At 31.6% G+C, this 20159-nt stretch overlaps 1 protein-coding gene across 3 annotated transcripts in view; it reads left to right on the top strand.

Annotated features, from left to right (window-relative positions):
- LOC128185840 (MAM and LDL-receptor class A domain-containing protein 1-like) overlaps positions 1-20159 on the top strand; it is a 76153-nt gene that overhangs the window by 18970 nt on the left and 37024 nt on the right. For all 3 annotated transcript variants that reach the window (XM_052855513.1, XM_052855528.1, XM_052855520.1), the window contains 5 exons: positions 2516-2603; positions 4670-4770; positions 5740-5869; positions 6164-6333; positions 6659-6740. In XM_052855513.1, the coding sequence (XP_052711473.1) occupies positions 2516-2603; positions 4670-4770; positions 5740-5869; positions 6164-6333; positions 6659-6740 (571 nt within the window). The remainder of the gene's footprint in view (positions 1-2515; positions 2604-4669; positions 4771-5739; positions 5870-6163; positions 6334-6658; positions 6741-20159) is intronic.

Here is a 20159-nt window from a genome sequence, read left to right as displayed (position 1 = left end):
TATGATATTGTATTATGTGATAAAATACAATTACTCATAACACAAAACAAATGTCACATCGTATATATTACAATATCACATCTCATCATTGTTTATTACAGTAATGAGTATCTATTGTATTATATGATATAAATTGTAAGTATGATAGGATGCAATATTGTATTTTATATTTTTGTATTGATAAACATTGTATCTTATAATACCGTATGAAATGAACATATAAATATCATACAATTTTTTAACAGATGATATATGATATTGTGTCAAAACAGTATTCATGAATATCCAAGATCATAAAGTATGATTTTCATATAATATGATAAAGGTGGTCTCATAAAGGCGATGCTTCGTCTCAGTGAGCTTAGTAATCTGTGATTACCTATGTTTTAAAAATCATGGTAATGCACACCTAAAGCATTAAACATAGCTATGATTTTATTAAGTAACCCAATGTTTATATTTTCAACCACGTGTACTATAGTGTTTGAACACGAACGATGATTCTGTTTTGAATATTATCGTTTAGTTTAAGGGGGAATAACACATCATCACACGATGGCTGACCGCTGATCGAAATTACATTACGTTTTAGTAAAAAAATATTATGGACTGAACAATGTAACTTACTCCATAGTCGAGTTCGAATCCCACAGGGGCTTTTGTGGTTACTTACCGGAATAATTATTTTAGATTTTTTAATCCCTACACTGCAAATTGTTCGCTTATTTGACATTTGTACAGTTTATTTATCATTATATCTTTCATTATCAAAAAAAAAATCCTGTTAATTTGAGTGCCTTTCTCCAGGTATGTTATTCAACCTTAACAGGTCGGGTACACTACCTTATATGGATAGCGTTATTTAACACGTGACTATTTGCGTTAACCAGGTTCTCTAATCCATTGAATCAGTCGCAAAGAATGACGGTCTACTACGTGTTAACGTTTCAACAGACACGTGGTTTTTGTCTGTTTACACCCTATATTTAATTGCTTGCCGGAAAAATTGTACTACTTGATTTTTACCATAGAGGGAAAAAAGGAAGGATTACGTACCATAGACTTTGTTTCATGCCCACATAAAAAAATACTTTTGTTTAAGTTTATTAACTTCTGCTTCAAAAATCAATCAGTATCAAAACACTGGATAACATACGCATAAAGTTACAGACAGATTTTGAAAAAAAACAAAAACAAAACCCTGCATAGTCGTTTATTGGTGACTTATTCATTGTACACCAGAAAAATATACAGGTAATAGTACATTTTTATGTATGTGAATAGCCACGATAATAGAAATGACAAAATATACAAATACAGAAGTACAATATAATGTAGTATGTAGTATTTTGTATGCTAAGCATTCTGATATGTGTCCTGTAGACAATTCAATGCGAATTCTAATAATGTTGTCTTAAACTTGGGGTATCACGTGAAAAACGTACTGCCTCTAATTCAATGGGACTTACCTCTCTCTTGAATTTTGACCATACGGTATTCACAAAGGTTGATATAAGGCCTCATAGGCAAATTTGTTTATCTGTGACCATAGAAATAAAAGATCAGACATAATTTTCCATATCTATTACGTAGATTTTAAAAAGTAATTGAAAATGAATTTCCAAATGACAATCAAAGTGGTACAGACATTGCAGGAAAAATTAACATAACCCGATATTTAAATGCGCTTTCTAAAAACTGAAACTTGTACACTGCCTTGCAACTCATTCATTTGATTGGTCTGTCGATGAAAAAAAGAGATAGCTAATTTATTATGCAAATTTATGTCGACGTCACAAAACTTAGTGGTCTCGACCTGTTTAAATAACCGCTAGATGACGAAATAAGACATATATCTTAATATATTTTCATGTTTTAACATACATGTATATCAAAGTAGGATAAGGCATGAAAAAACGACCAGTACTTACGCATTTTAAGAATGTTATCCGAACACTTATACTTCCGCTCGAACTTTCACAGGAACTGAACATTTCTCGGTTAAGTCTCGTGAACTTTCATTCGAGCACCTTTAAATTTATTAGATACTTAACAACGACAACGAAATCATTCCGAACACATTCGCAGGGGTGGTTTTGTTAAATGTACATTGCTTTGAAAGACTCTCTGACAGGTCAATCTGATAACTTTGGTTCTTAGTAGATGACCGTCAATGCCTGCAGGTCTCTTGCAATAATTAATACTTTATCTTTAAAGCATTGGATGTTAAGAGGACTGGATAGTCGTGCCAATTTTAGACTTAAATATTTTCATTGAAAATAAGAGTTCTGAATAAGATATAGTGAACTCTTTAAAATTGTGGAATTTAGATATTTGGAATTTTTCTCTACTAATAACAGCTTATTGGTTAAAAAGTTATTCATAAACAATACGGTAAATCTCACATATGGATTGTAGACTTTTTAAACTATTATAATGCATTACATACTGTATTAAGAAATATTACTTTCGAAGTTACCAGCTGGAATAAAATATGTGCTGTTTTATTTTAAAGATCCTGTTCATTGGTCTTCTAAGATCAAGCACCCGCGGGAATATTGCTATTGACGATGTCCACTTTGTGTCGGGGGGTTGCTACTCCGGTAAGTTTCGCTTTTTATGTTGGCACATAATGAAACCTTTCTCATTGGTTGCTTTCAGATCTTTAGTTGACTAATTATAAGCACACAGGTCACTGTTACATACGTTTTTATTTTTATTTTTTATCGAATTTCAATCGTGTGTGCATTAGAACAATGTTTGATCTTGGGTTTCACCATGACATTGACTTTTGTGTTAGTAGTGATGTATGACATTTTTAAAGATTTGTTTTTCATAAATTTTGAAAGACATAAGGTTAGAAGATTGGCTGCACATGATTTCTGCCTTTACATTTCCTGCGATTTTTTTTTCGAGTGTCGATAGGCTTCCAAGATATAGTTTGATAAGTTTACTCCAAGATTTGTTATTTCGAATTTACTTCAGATTTTAAATGTTTTAGACATTTTTCAATACACGACACTAACTTATACTATTCATAAAGAATTTTCTTCATTCATCGCTTTTACTATAAACTCGGAATAATGCAAAGACTTTTTCAATCTAACCAACAATTTGGCAGAGTATTCATGTCATATTGGCAAAGTTTATTGGTGTACGACAATAACGGGAACAAATATGTAATAAGATTACAATCTTGACAAATTTATTCCTTTATTTTTCTTTGAAACATCGAATCTACTTTATGTAAAGCGATTTCTATGTAATTCTGGATGCGATCTCGTTGGCTGCAACGACCAGGTCTTATGTCAAATTTTCAATATCAAATTGTCGATATATGTCTCCATTGAGGACTTTCATGTGCAAGGTCGCACCTTTTTAAAATATATCTTTTAAAATCTAGAAAACAAAATGTTTCTTCATTTTCACGAGAAGACAATTTTGATGATTTTTTAAAAAAAATTCAGTTGTTTTTTAATTAGAGAATGATTTTGCCCTTTACATTCCTACTTCAAGAGGCTTACATTTTCTATCGGTATTTGCATCATTTTTTTTTGGTTCATAAAGGCAGAGCAATTTTTTATTATGAGACAATTAGTTTTAGAGACTAGTCAAAGAACTCCCTAATTAGAGTTGCAATGACAGTTTGCAATGAAAGAAAGCATGTTGTTGAGAATTAAATTCTGAGCGATTTTATATCCTATATGATTATCAAGATATGTTCCCTTAAAAAATATCTAACATCCAATGTTCAAGATTATGGAACCTTAAGGAAGAATTCTTATCTGGTTTTCGACTTGTCAAAAATAAATTTGATTAAAAATTCATTAAATCAAAATGAAAGGAAACTAAAATATCATATTCTTCTTTATTTTTCACTTTTATACAACTTGGCATAGGAATAGTAATTAAAGTTTGAAATTAAACAAGGACAATATTTTGGCAGAACAATGGCGTGGGAAAATATGGCAAGTTTTTGCAATTCAGAATTACTGTAGATTCATGAGTTTATTTAGCATCTTTAAAAAGATAACACCAAATGAATGTTCAATTTTATTAAACTAATGTGAACTGATATGGTACTTGAGTTCCAGAATATGTTTTAAAAATATTATTTACCTATCATAATACATTTTATGAGCTTTATGAATGCTCATTCTATAATAAGATTTGTGTGAAAAAAATCACTAAATTCGGAATTTCTCTCTTACGAAATGGTTAATATACATGTATTAGCTTTTTGGTCCATTTATATCCGTTTTATGTAAGGTCTTCATAGTAAGTTACATATGTAAAATATGAAACAATATTTTATTATTGAAAGCATAGCAAAACAATCAAACTATCCTTAAAATTTAAGAAATCTAGAGAAAATGCGGGCGAAGCAATAACATTTTTGTTTTGATATTTTAAATCATAATTTAGTAGTAAAAGTTGAAAGATTCTGATCTTCTATTATCGAATTGATAAATAGAACTTCATATCTTAAACAGACGTCTTTATAACTGCAGACTACTTATTTATGTTTATCATATTTTAAGTTGAAAAAAAGGTAGTGACCTTGACTTGACCTTGATGTAAATAGCTTCGTTATATGACCTGTTTGACTGTTTAAAAAATCGTTAGTTTCGTAATATAAGTATTTCTGATTTAATGCACACAACCCCAGTGCCAATCGCCCTTCCTCTAAGCTGCACGTTTGAAGTCGGAACCGAGTGCTTCCTGAAAGACGCTGTAGGATCTGACGACTTTGATTGGACCATTTTAAGTGTAAGAGAGAATAAAAATAGTAGACAAATTGTTCTGATAAGTTGTGCAAATACTGTATGTATCTTTTATATTTAAGTGTAGTGACAAGCAGAATGTTGTACCATATTTAATCTTTCAAAAACCTGTTATACTGTAATGTATACATAAGAAGTTCATCTGCTAACCCATCTCACCCATCCTCACAATGTCAATGTTTTGTGATTACAGAACTCTACACAAACCCTTGACATATGTCGCTATTTAACAGTCGGACTCAAGCTGTCGTATTTCATTGGACCCAAGTCTCAGTTTGGAGCCAATCAGAATGCAGTTCTCATTCATATCAGAAACGATCTAAACAAATCTGCCTGCGCACATGTTGATCCTAGAAAATAGCAAGTTCTCAATCTAGCTTTTTGTCGCATTTGTATAAATAAACAAATAAAGCTGATTATTATTACTCTTTAAAATCGTTCACTGTACATTTGTAAGAACAACTTTCTGAAGTTACAAATACGTTGTCTTTGGAAACGACAGAAAGTCACCATGCGTTCGTCAAATGTGCTTAGTTCCAAATATACATCCCGATTATTTATTAAACATGATATCATGATCTGAAACAATTATAATATTGAATTTTTCGCAAATCTTTCGTTAGAGATCTGCCATCCTTGTGCTCAACACAAACTACGTTTCAAAATGAGTTTTTTCATCGGATGTTTTATTTTTAGATTTATTACGTATAGTTGAGGGTGGGCCCGACTTTTAAATAGTGACTATGTAAAGGGATTGTGTGGAGTTCCGTAATCACAAAACCTTGACATTGTGTAGTTGCTGCTAACCTGAAGATTTCAAAGTAAGACGACAAAACGAGTCAATAAATTATTAAATAGCTCTTAAAAATAAAAATACGAGTTTTATGTTTAAAAATGCTCTTTTACAGAATCAATTTTTTTTTCTAATGCTTTCTAATATTACTTTAAATTAAAGGGTCGAACGCCGTTATATGGAACTGGCCCTTCGAACGCAGCTGAAGGAAGCCGATATGCTTATATTGAAAGTACTGGGAACGATCCGCATTCTAAGGCTTCATTGGAAAGAATAGTGCAAATTCCCAAAGGTAGTAAATTACACATTGAATTATCTTATTTTAACATTATCTACACTACACAAGATCTCAAACTCTATGATATTAAACTGTTGTATATGAATAGGTTACATTTCTTGACTTAGAGAGTTTTTATTTTATTTTTTAAATACTAATAACACAAAACCGCTAATACAAGGAAATTGGGTGTCAAACCTAATGTTTAAATGATGCAAATACTTGTTTGTTTTTGAACTGTTCTTAAGTGGGCTTTCCAACTGTTAAAATTTATTATGCAAAGTACTAAAAACTGATTTTATAATTTAGATGGAAATATGTGCTTATCATTCAACTACCACATGTACGGACAAACGGTCGGAACCCTAAAGGTACTTTTCCAGGACCTGATCTTTTTTCATGAGGTTGGTAATAAAGGAGACCAGTGGAACAAAGCCGAATTTACTCTGTTTAACGTGAGCAGTACAGTCGTTTCAAAGGTAAGACTTTCGTCCCTTAACTTACTTTGAAGTCTCGTTATTCACTTGGATTACCCATCGGTTCCGTCCCGCATCTTTTGAATACATTTTAACTTCTTAGAAATTACTCCGCCAATCTCGCCAAATTTAGAGATAGTTTTTCGTGTGGGGCAAGAAACAAATTGTGATATTTATGATTTAAATTTCATATAGTTTAGGTAAAAAATAGTGTTAAATCTTCATAGATTTTCTTTCATAAATCCTATATCTTGCAATCAAAGCAAATACCTTGTCCTCTTAATCTATTCAAACTCAAAACAATAAGTTATGTAGTTCTGTATTTTAGATACAGTTCACAGCTACACAAGGAACTGGTTACGAAGGCGACATAGCTATTGATAACATACAACTCACTGAAGGAAAATGTGGTAAGATCATGCTAAAGTTCATGTCATATTATGGCTGATTAAAAAAAATGGATTTTTTTTGTAATACACACTAATTTAACTTCTCCCTCTTTTGTTCAAATCATTGCTATTTGGTTTTTTTTATATCTTCATTTTGGCAAAGACGGGTAAAAAAACACATACACATATAAAATCGATGTAAACGAATTCTACCTCCTTGCCGAATGGTGTTATGTGTTTGCTTGTACATGTTTAGAAAGTTCATTTTTTAATGTCCTCCACACCCTCTGAAAAAGTTTGTAATACATATCCATTTTTTTAATAATAATTCTTCAAAGATATGAAATTCAAACATGCATTTGACTTGAAAATGACGAAAAAAATGTTAAATGTTTGGGGGAAATCAAATATTTAAAGATGTATTTCATTTCATAAAAACAAAAGTCACTGCTATTTTCGAGCTTGGGTTAGTAGACCGAAGTAATACCCACTGTGCATTAGAGATAGACCCATAAATGTGGGGACGTCAACAGTTTCACAGTAAGTTGAAATCGCCATGTTGTGACGTACTGTCATAAAAACTTGAAGACATGGGGTGCCGAGCATGGAAATCCAAAGGGTTCAATATACTATCTCTGTAATTGTGCATTTGTGTTTTCTAAATGCCTTATTCGATAGAAGTAAATAGAGAAATGTAAATTGTTAACCCTATTATTTGGTATTCCAATATTGTACAAAACCATCTGTAAGAATTATCAAGGTTGGTAAATTGTTGACTTATTTTTCGTTCTGTGCAGAATTGACATTTGTACTTGTGTCATTCGTTATATGTACTTCCAGATTTGTAAGATATTGTACCATTAAGGTGAATCTCTACACCAAATACGTGTAGGAGATTTTTGTTGCATGCATTTATTACTGATAATAGGCACAGCACTCGACATAATAGAGCTCAGAGTACAGTATTCTTTTTTTTGAGAATTTTTAAAAATATCAGCCTGCTTCAAAATAACCCATTATATGTCAAATTTGTAAAACATTTCTGTATTAAAATTCTTATGAAATTGAAAAGTTAAAAAGTTTGAAACTGAAAAACAATATAATGATGAATGAAGTTTGTATAATTTTTATTGGAATCCACATAAATATGAAACTAAAATATTTAAAAATTCCTTTAAGGCAAACTGCTGGGTAAAATCCCAGAAAAACTTGAAAATAGAAACAATATTCGTTAGTTAATGAAATGAAAAAAAAGAAATTGAATGAAATTGAAAATTTATAGAAATGCCGAATTATTGCAAAAATCTTTGTTTGAAAGATCCTTGTCTTTCTTGATTTTACTTGGTCTCAAATATCTTGGGACCAATTTTCTGATTAGCAAGCTTATTTTTTTAAAAGATTTGGTGAGCTAGCGCTGAAGCCATCATAAAACACAGAAGCAGATTTCTAAAAAATAAATTTCTGAATCGATTAAAATTTAGAATTGTGATTCTAGAGGGGGCTTCACATCGGCAATGGTATAGCTTATTGACAATTTATTAATCATTATATATCTTCTGTAATTTCAATTTTGAGGTGAAAAGAACCATTGGTACTGTTTTGTAGCAGTCGTATATTCTCGGGCCTATCCGGCAAGCTAGGAAAACGTATCCGAGGTTGTTTTTCGAGCTTGAAAGGAATTTAAGATTATACAAGATTTTTATTATAATATTTAAAATAACCTTGCATTATAAGACCTAAGCTACCGTTACATTTTGAAATTTACAATGAAACACAAAACTCCATGTGAAGATGATAAAACGAAATTCAAATGATACAGTTTATCTATAGTAGTACGATATTACCAAAATCCCCTTCTATAGAGTCGAGCATGCGTATTCCAGTGAAATAGACTAACGTAGTTGCTAGCGCTCGAGAGTACTGAAGTACTAACAGGAGTTGATTTTATCGATTATTATTAATTTTAAAATCAACGATATGTTGTTTTGCATGGCAAGTAGTTTCTAACCTGTATTTGTATTACGAACATTTTTATAATATGAATTCTCGAACTTTTCCGACAAGAATTTCTAGAAAACCTTATATGAATCATGTTGTGTAATTGTTGAAGATAGAAATAATTCGATCAATCCATGTATCAGTAATCGAAATATTTCTAAAAATTTCTGAATCCAAGCAATTTTGAACTCTAGTCTCCTTCAACGAGACGCTCGGCTTTCTCCGTTTATCTCCGACTACCAAGCGAGACCCTCTGCTTGTGGGAGATAAACGGAGGCAGCAGAGCATTTGGATGAATGATACTCTGGCGTAGGAATACATACAACTACAAAAATATCGTACTACTTAAAATCTGACTATTTTCTAGGTATTTATAAACTATTAAAACGTTTCCTTAAAAAAAAAAAAAAAAAAAAAAAAACAATGGTTAAGTATACACTACACCGAATTTTTATGTTTCATTTTCAAGATTTCAAGTCTTGAAAGCGGAGATGATTTGTGCTTAGGTTCAAACACTGTTTCACTTTCGGTTTGCTAGAGTAATTGCATAGGAGAGTTGAATAAAATCAACTCCCAAAAATCATGAAGAAAAAAAAGTACAAGTATATGCTAAAATATAGGAATAAGGTTAGTTGTGCTTATGATAATGTTTGAATCTGAAAAATTATATTTTTTATTAATGTATTAAATATATTTAATTATTTAAAACAAAATGTAAGTAGTTACATTGCATTTTACATTTTTATGTACGATACAAATTATTAACAACAAATCTATGCATATTGATACACATGTACGTGTGGTTATAAAAAAACTTTCTCTTTTTCAAGATTCCGTCGTTCCCTCATTTGGCATGCAAATCCGGGCTTCCGCTTCTACTGCTACCTAGCTATATCTATATTAATTAAATACATTAGTTTAATGTCAGATTTCAATGCCAGTCTTATACTACAAATGTTTTTAATTTGCAAAGTTAGGATCAATACAAGAGATGGTACTACGGTACTTAAGTTTTATATTAATCATGCATATATGGTTTAAGTGAAAATATTATATCTGCTTACCTTTATCGATAATCCGTCACATATTCATGATCGTCTGTTGCAAATGACATGTCTTATATGTATTGCCGATAGCATGGAAAGTGTATATTATTTCGATTTCACGTTTTCATTACATAACAGCTGATAATCAATGTTTGTTGAAAGCTTTAATTACGAAGGGAATTGACAAATTTCTAAGCGTTTTGGTGATATCATTCTTATTAAGGTCTTCCGTTTCCAACGGAAGACCTTGTACTGATTCTGTTGGAAATTCTTCATTATTAGGGTCTTCCGTTTTCAACGGAAGACCCTCTTGTTATTCTATTGTTTCTTTTTCATTATTATTAGGGTCTTCCGTTTCCAACGGAAGACCCTTTTGTTTTTCTTCGGTTTCTTTTTATTATTATTTTATTTTTTATTTTTTTTCTGACTCCTTCTCGGCTTTATATCTCAAAAACTTTTCATCCGATTTCAATGAAATTTTCAGAGCTTTTGTAAAGTTACCGTGCCTCAAAGATGTTAAAGTTTCAGCATTTACGTCACTTCCGTTCAAATTTGGCGGCCATTTTTAAATTTAAAAAAAGTGATTTTGTCCGGAAGAAATCTCCGTAAACTTAAAAGATATCGCTTTGAAATTTTTACTGATGATAGATGTATCAATTCTATAATGTACTGGGGGGATTAAAATTTTGTTCATTAATTTTGCTCAAAACCGGAAGCAGTTCCAATTTTTGGAAATTTTCATTTTTTTGAACAAAATAAGACAATACTACAATCTTATAGAACTGGCCATGGTGAATTCAAATCTGAAATCCGTTTGAAAATCGGACGATGCATTACAGAGATATCGGGGTTTAAAAATTGATTTTTCCGGAAATTTTGTTTCCACGTCCTCGGCTTAAAAAATAGCGTAATGTTTAAAGTAAAATTAATTCGTACCAAAAATAATTGTTAAGTCGTGCTTGAACACATTCGGATTTTTTTTGTCAAGGCGTTCTTGAAATTAGAAAGGTTTTTGTTAATTCGTACTTAAAATCATTCGGATTTTGTTAAGTCGTTCCAGGAATAATTCGATTTTTTCATCTCTTTTATTTAAGTTACTCTCGTTGTTGGTTAAAGAGCTCTGCTTCTTACAGGAACTTCCTGCTTTTCTTCTGACATTAACGGAAGACCCACTCGTTGCTTTGCAACGAGCTTTGCTCTTGTTATTTTTCTTTTTCTTTATTTTTCTGACTTTTTCAAAGCTTAATATCTCAAAAAGTTTTCAACAGATTTACATGAAACTTTCAGGGATTATGAAGCATTATTGTGCCTCAAAGTTTTAAAATTTTCAACTACAACGTCACTTCCATTTTTACGTTACGTCAATTTTTAAATTTTAAAAAAGTAATTTTGTCCAGGGCGTTTTTCAAAAACGGTTCAAAATAAAGACTTGGAATTTTCTGTGTTGAAGCAATGATCGTTTTTATTTGGACATAAGACTGGAAACTAGTTTTCGTCACTTCCGGTCTAAACCGGAAGTGTTTTAAAATTTTCGAATTTTCGAATTTTTCGTTTAATTTTTAATGTTTATGAGGTTTGTAGAGTTTGTTATGCTGAACACGAATCTGAAATCTGTTTGAAAATCGGACGATGCATTACAGAGATATCGGGGGTTAAAAATTGATTTTTCCGGAAATTTTGATTCCGCGTCCTTGGTTTAAAAAATAGCGTAATGTTCAAAGTAAAATTAACTCGTACCAAAAATAATCGCTAAGTCGTACTTGAACACATTCGGATTTTTTTGTTAAGTCGTTCTTGAAATCAGAAAGGTTTTTGTTAAGTCGTACGTAAAATCATTCGTATTTTGTTAAGTCGTACCAGGAATAATTCGATTTTTTTCATCTTTTTATTTTAGTTACTCTTGTTATTGGTTTAAGGACATGTGAACCTGACATGAAACTAATTGAATAATTGAAAAAATTGTTTAAACAGACTCTAATCCATTTGTTTTTGTCAAAAAAGACATTTTAAGCATATGTTCGCGAGTTCGTTTCCATGGCAACGACCTTCAAACTTACCCATGTTCAAAAAATTAGAACGAGACAAAAAACCTTAAATGCAAATTTAAAATGTCATAAAAGACATATTTACAATTAACTAGAAAACATTTCTCACCAAAATATTAAAAAGGTTAATAAAATACTCTATCTATCTGAAAATGGATTAAAAGAATTCCTTTTATTTAATCCGCTATTTTAGTTTGAATTTCCTCTGACCACTAAAAAAGTGACATTTTTTGACGTGACCCGAGCTAGAAAAATTGCAAAAAATACAATTTCCTATAATTACACTCTTATTTTTTTTATGTTATTTTGAAGAAATGACAAATAGCAAAAAATTAGTAATCAATAATTGGCATGTTCGTGAATTAGAAAAAAAGATAATGTCTGAATTTCCTCTGACCTCTATTGAAATAGATGCTACAAACCCTACATGCTGTTAAAAAAAGACGTATAATTCAGTTTTAAATGGCGATTTCTTTCAACTAGTTATACTGTGAACCTGCATAAGTTCTTGTCGAACAAAACTAAAGGAGTTGTGTTGTAAATACTACAACTAATTGAATTAAAAAGGCTGAAAATCCGAATTTCCTCTGATCTGACTTTTACAAAAAATCACTCTGCGCGCTTCATGAAAGTCAACACTGCCATAAATGGTAGTATTTCTAAAAACCAATCATATAAAGAGAAAATGATTCTTTAATTTAACAATTTTTTCACTTCCTAAAGAGTTTATTTTAATGGTAATTAACAGAGTGTCATAGTTGTGCATCTGATATAATCAAGAAACTCTAGTCTCTGTACACAAAAAAGAAAAACATGCATGAAAACTTTAATACACACAATCTTTATTAAGCCTTTGTTGAAAGATTTAAAATACAATCAAACCAAATAAATCACAGGTTTCATAAAAATCATATACTGATTGTAATTAATTTGAATTTCCTCTATCAATTTTTAAAAGTTTTGTCTGATTTGTAAGGTATTGCATTAAAATGGGTGTCGGAAAATAGGAGAATCTTTCAAATGATTACAGGTATAAAATGAAATTTGATACTTAATCATGATAATTCTTTAAATCATATTATCTGATTGGACTAAACAACACTGCAGATTCTGAAATGATTTATGATTTGTCCTTATGTATATACATGATTGTATGCAATCCTATGATTCCTTTGAACTTTGAACCCTTCCTTGGTCCCCATATTGGTCTTGATGCTATTTATAATGTATGATTGAGACTTTATCAGAATGATCATGCAGGGTAATATATTACAATGGTTCAGCCTCAATTTGAACTAAAATATAGAAAATGTGGAAGGCCACACCAATTAAATTTCTTTTTTATCGGATCCTGCATGCTCGTGTTTAAATAAAACTTTACAAATCATATCATTATGGACCGCCTCAAAATTTTGGCTACAAAAAATAATAATCTTTTTATTTTATCGCTAGCCCGCTTGTACCCTTTTCCACTTAATATCCCACAAGCAAGAAATTATATTGGTGTGGCCTAACTAGGATATGTATATTTTTTTTCATGCAAAAATGATAAAAATATAGATAAGGATAAGTTATAACAAAAATATTCTTATTCACAAAAATCATTTCAAAAAATATTTAAAATAAAAATTTTACTCAACCATACATTCATAACTCATTCAAAAACTCTGTTATTTAAGAGGACTGATATTTTCTGTGAGGCTTGTTGTATATAAGTGTCATAATGATGATCTCAACTTGATCTACATCAGTAACCTCATCAGAGTTATAAAATAAAACAGACTTCATACAGATAAATGGATGGACAGACAGACACTAATAGACAGAAATGATGATTTGGTATACTATGCAATCATCAAATTAAACATAATTATAAACATAAGACATATATTTTAAAAACCAGTTTCTCCACATGAACAGCATATAGCCTTTACAAACTTCATTACTGCACTTGGTCAGTATAAATACCTTTTGAATTGATATCTATCAATTGTATTTCTTATAGCATATGCATTATCATAATATATATTCTTTTACAATACTAATTCTTAATTGTATGCATTATATGTCCAAATTATTCATGACTTTTGGAGTTTCAGAAATGGTTTTCAAATCCAAGTAAATGTAATAAATCATAAATGGTAGATTATCACTGGTTTGGTCCAGTTTCATATTTCAGGATATGTTGTGCTGCTTATTAATTGTCTTAATATTATATCATAAATGTTGAAATAAATATTGTCATCCTTAAATTACCAAATAAATGATCCAGGGCATCAATCGGGAAAGGCTTTATCAGAATGAACATAACACAGACAATAATCTGATTATCAGCTCTTCTCTTCATCACTCATGGTTTCAGTTCTTTACATTAGTCTCATATTTTTCCGCATTGTGTCTTGTATTAGGAATGACCTCGTTAACACATACCAGTGATGTTCTCATCTCTTGGAGGTTTGAAAAGTCTGTATATATAAAAAAAAAAAAAACCTGATATTACTGGTACTATTACTTATAACATATAAGAAGGACTTATATGAAAGGATGATTTTAAGAATCTACATGTAGAAAAATATATAAAATTCATATAGGCATATCATGAAAGTGTATGCAAAATAGACAGACAGAACCTTATATAAATGGATTATTCTATATAAAAATTTGATATCAGGTGAAACTTGTCAACATTTTATTCTAATCTTGAAAATTTAAATTAATGTTACTTAACTTGACAATTTCATATCTTATATAACTGTGTGTATTTAGAAATCTTGCATTTTAATAATTTGAAAATAATGGGAAAAAAAATAAGAATTTGTAACAATAATGAACCCAGCACATGAAATCTAAATATGATGTGAGCAATTCTATCAACTGATAAACCATGATATACTAATTTTTCTTTCAACTGTACTTTGATTTTTACAGTTCAATAAAGGTGAATATCAGTCAGCTGTTCAAATGTTTTCACAGTACAGAGAATCAACATTATCAGTTATTGATAGTGAATAAAAGATTAATTCTTCATGTTATGAACTATACTGGCGTGCGACCAGTTCTCGCCGAGTACCATTTCTCGCGGCGCCAGTACATTGTGACGTCATTTTATCAACACATAAAATTATAGACGAAAAATGACGTCACAATGTACTGGCGAGAAATGGTACTCGGCGAGAACTGGTCGCACGCCAGTATGTGCTAAAAAAATCATCAATACAAACATATATAAACCTATTCCTTACAAATATACTGTTCAAGCTAATGTGCATGAAAGTGTTAGACTAAAAATATTTTGTGGGTAAATGTTGGTAAATAAGCTTGTCATATGCTAGAGTAAACTCAGGGCCCTCTATGCGGTCAACCTTACCATTTATCATCAGATGGTTAATTTCATTTAAGAAAATTCGAACTAAAATTGTGATTATTTTAATTACAAACACTGACTGAATTAACAATGAATAATTTTTATGTTTGAACAAATTAGGATTATTGTGTAGCTATTCTGCATATAGGCTAGGCGATATTGTTTTCACGTGGATAATATACGAGCATAATAATCTGTAACGTTAACATAATACAATATAGCACATGTCATGATAAGACACCTACCATGCTTACTGCTTGCAAATGGCAGGTTTAGATCACAGGGAACTGGTGTATGGTCTTGTCCTTTTTTCCATTCCCTTTTTATGACATCCGACATCAGTTTGTGTTCGCAATATTCGTCATACACTAATAATATCCATCAGCTTTTGTCATTCCGACTTGTTGTTTACATCGAGATTTGGGAAATTACCGGAAATCGGCGCAAGTATGTCGTAAACTTTAAGTTTGTAAATGATTAAAAAAGTAAAACCTTTTGATGTAAATGTTGATATAAATTATATTTTATGCAAATTCATAAACTTACACATTTTATATCACTGTTTTAAACCTTAAATTAAGCAAATAAACCGTCGATGTGAAATACGATTGCTTGTCGCCAGACGACAGTTCGCGTTGCGCAATGAACTTGTTTTTGTCAGGTTCACATATCCTTAAGGGCTCTGCTTCATACAGGAACTTCCAGCTTTACTTCCGATATTAACGGAAGACCCACTCGTTGCTTTGCAACGAGCTTTGCTCTAGTTATTTTTAGGGTCTTCCGTTTCCAACGGAAGACCCTCTTGTTATTCTACGGTTTCTTTTTCTTTATTCTTATTATTCTTTTTTTTCTTTTTCTGACTTTTTTGGAGCGTTATTTCTCAAAAACTACTAAACCGATTTGCAGGAAATTTTCAGGAGTGATAGAACATCATCGTTGCTACATATTATAAAATTTTTGCATGATTACGTCACTTCTGGTTTCAGATATAGACGATTTTGTAAATTTTTAAGGGTCATTTTGTCCACGCATCTCCTCCGAAACTAATCAAGATAGAAGCTTGAACTTTTCAGGGGTTGTAGATGAATGTCTGTAGATGTACCCCCATGCTTCCAATTATGAAAATGTCTAAAGGCCTCGAAGCTCGCCTGAACCTGAAAATTAGCACCCAATTTTTCCACGAAATTTTTGCACATTTCCTGTAATACCTTTCGATGTGCACATAATTTGTTAAAACATGTAATGCAAAAGTTGTTTTAATTTCTACGAGCTTTCCTTTGGTATCAAGAAAAGGGGGCTGACCCCTCAAATTAGGGGCCAAGGGGGCTCTAAAGTCTTCTTATAATAACTCTTTACTCAACAATAATTTGTTATTAATTATATAAGCAAAAATGTTTATTGTACAGCTGTTTATCTATACAGTATCATACTTAAGTCATATATTATGTAATTAGGGGTTTCGAAGGGCCAGAGGTTCAAAACCTTGATTATTAATATCTGAAAAAGGAGATTTATTTTAAAAAGCAATGTAGAACAAAAGTTGCTTAAAATGGTGTTCTTGTCAATATGCTATCTTAAATGTTTTTGTTTATGACCCCATTTAGGAGTTAAAGGGTCGGCCCCTAAAACACATTCGTACAGATATCTCAAGAACGGTGAACATTTCATGAACACTTGTTGAACAAAATATGTTTCAATTTGCAAGACCTTAAATTTGATATCAATAAAAAGGGGCTGGCCCCTCAAATTAGGGACCAAAAGGAATCTAATGTATTTTTACAATAACTCTTTACTTAACAATATTTTGTTATTAATTATAGAAGCAAAAATGTTCATTGTACAGCTGTTCATCTATACAGTACCATACTTAAGTCATATATTACAAAATTAGGGGTTTCAAGGGGCCAGAACTCAAAACTATGATCATTAATATCTGAAAAAGGAGAAATATTTTAAAAAGCAATGTAGAACAAAAGCTGTTCAAAATAATGTTCTGAACAATATTAAACCAAAAATGTTGATGTTAGTGGCCCCGGTAAGGGGTTAAAGGGTCGGCCCCTAAAACACATTTGTACAGATATCTCGAGAACGGTTTACAATTCATGAACACTTGTAGAACAAAATATGTTTATATTAGCGATACCTTTTATTTGATATCAAGAAAAAGGGGCTGGCCCCACAAATTAGGGGGCACAAGGGCTACTAAGTCTTTTTATGATAACTCTTTTCTGACCAATAATTTGATATTTATTATAAAGCAACAAAGCAGCTTTTATTGAGCTAAATTAAAAAAAAATTAAATTCGTTTTCAAATCAGACGTTGCATTACAAAGATATCGGGGTTTAAAAATTGATTTTTCCGGAAATTTTGTTTCCGCGTCCTTGATTTGAAAAAAAGCGTAATGTTTATAGTAAAATTAATTCGTACCAAAAATAATTGTTAAGTCGTACTTAAACACATTCGGATTTTTTTGTTAAGTCGTTCTTGAAATCAAAAAGGTTTTTGTTTAGTCGTACTTAAAATCATTCAGGTTTTGTTAAGTCGTACCAGGAATAATTCGATTTTTTTCATCTTTTTATTTTAGTTACTGTTGTTATTGGTTAAAGAGCTCTGCTTTTTACAGGAACTTCCAGCTTTACTTCCGACATTAATGGAAGACCCACTCGTTGCTTTGCAACGAGCTTTGCTCTAGTTCTTCTTCTTTTTCTTCTAGACGTTTCTTTAAACTGTAATATCTCGCTTGTTTGTCATCAGATTTTATTCAAATTTTCAGGGTTTATTGGAAATGACAATAGCTTACTATAGCACAAAATATTGTGAAATCGCTTCTTCCGGTTTTGAGTTATTCCCCTTTGAATATTTTTTTAGTGGGTCTCGTGTACCTGCAAAGGCTCCGAGTTGATCCATAGCAAGTACTTTTAATTTATAAATCTTTAATGTAGACACCTTGAACGTTGTCCTCCTAGTTTTACATGTTTGATTAACCCACGTATACTTCTTAAAAACTTACATCGAAATTTGTGTTTCAAAAAATGTAAAATTTTGCTTATATCTTTGCTCAATAACTTTTTAGTTGTAAATTTTTTCTAGACACATATAGAACAAAAGTTGTGCAGAATATTACGAGCTTTCATTTGATACCATCAAAAAGGGGCTAGCCCCTAAAATGAGGGGTCTAGATCCCTTAGAAGTCTTTGCTTAATAACTCTAAAACGGTAAATTTTTCGATATGGCCGTCGCTGCAAAAAATGTTGTTTGTGACTTTATTGAGCTCATAAAACTGTTTTTGTGTTCGGGTATTGCATAATATGAGGGTAAATAGTAATACGCATTGACCAGTACTCGCGGCAATTTGGCCAAGTTAACGAAACTCTCCCTCGCCCGCGGCCGAGAAAATCGGTCACCATGGTTGCGGCTGGGCTACCTAGCGGTCAGCGGTTATCTAATACACGAGAGTTGTGTCTCTCATATATGAGTTTATTTAGCCGCGAACTCAAGAATTGTTTTAGTTTTGATTACATATAAAAGTTTGTGGACTAAACGATTGGGTATCAATTAAGAAATTGTTCAGTTAATTAATAAAAACAATGTCATTCTCAATCTAAAGCAATATCAGACATAGATCAATTGTGGGTTTTAAGTTAAAAAAAAAGAACTTCTATTCGATAGAATATGGTCATTATACTGCAAACTTTTCAAATCTTCCTTGGTTCTTAGCTGTGCGTGTCTGTGCGTTGTACCTTAACGTAATCTATCCTTCGTCCACGGCCGAGGAGATCAGCCACGGCTGCACTACCTAGCGGTAAGCGGTTATCTAATACACAAGATTCGCACACCGCGACGCACACTTAGATGAATATGAACGTGTTTGAGTTTATATAGCCGTAAATACAAGAACTGTTTTAATTTTATGTTATAAAAGTTTGTCCATCTTGTATTTATTTAATTAAACATTTGACTGTAAATGAATATTAATGAACGATATTACTCCAAATCGGAAACATCGTCAGACATAAATTAATGGTTGGTTTGTATATCTAAAAAAATTTAAATCCCCCCCCCCACAAATATTTAATGATGATTATCCCTCGCACATGACCGAGGAGATCCAGCGCTAGTGAACAAGTGATCCGTGGTCGGCTCGTGTTCTTCTACATGTACCTTATCACGCGTTCATGTTTCATATTTTGCACGGACAGAACTATATTTAATTATGTTTTCAACTGTTATATAGGTTTAAGATGAAAAGATAAATTTATTTTACTTGAACAGTTGATTAAGCATTGATTTAATTATACGATAGCGTACAAAGTAGTTTAAAAATCAAATCAAATTATATCAAAGTTCTATGTTACATGTTTGCGGTAGGTGCTAGCACGATAAAAGAATGTCCTCAATTTTCCTGAATTGAGGCATTTGATTATTTTAAAGAATATTCACATGAGTTTTAAACAACTTAAGATTAGATTCTATCGGTCACATATTAATCACTCTGTAGTTTTTCTTATACATGGTTGTTCGTTTCAGTGTGGAAGCGAACACATTGCTGCGCCCCCCCCCCCCTCCTCCCGCCCCGCTGACAAGTACTCGCGCTGGATTTTTTTTAAATTGGCGAAAAGATATCCAGATCTGTCGAAAATCATTTTTGGTGACTTCTTCTTATGTGTAACATTTTCTATTCAACGTGTTTTTACTTTCCCACCCGTTTGTTTATTCGGTCAGTCTGTGTTAATTCAAACGCCACGTGCGACCGACAATCTTGTGTCGCTTTAGTGCACACAACTCAGAACATATGTAATTGAGTAACAGTTGGAAGGGTGCTTTTATAAACAATTAGACTTTTATTTGAAGTCAATCATCTTCACATTGAAGATGTGAAATCGTAACCTGAGAATGCAGGCACGTAGCATCGTTTTTGAAAGTGGTGGGGGGCCAGACCCATCCAAAAAATCTTGACAAGCAAAATTTAAAAAAAAAAAAAAAAAA

Source organism: Crassostrea angulata, chromosome 1 (genome assembly GCF_025612915.1).
Source record: "Crassostrea angulata isolate pt1a10 chromosome 1, ASM2561291v2, whole genome shotgun sequence".
In the NCBI taxonomy this organism is placed as follows: Eukaryota; Metazoa; Mollusca; class Bivalvia; order Ostreida; family Ostreidae; genus Magallana; species Magallana angulata.
The sequence above is the reverse complement of the archived record's forward strand: the minus strand, read 5'-3'. Positions and strand labels throughout refer to the sequence as shown.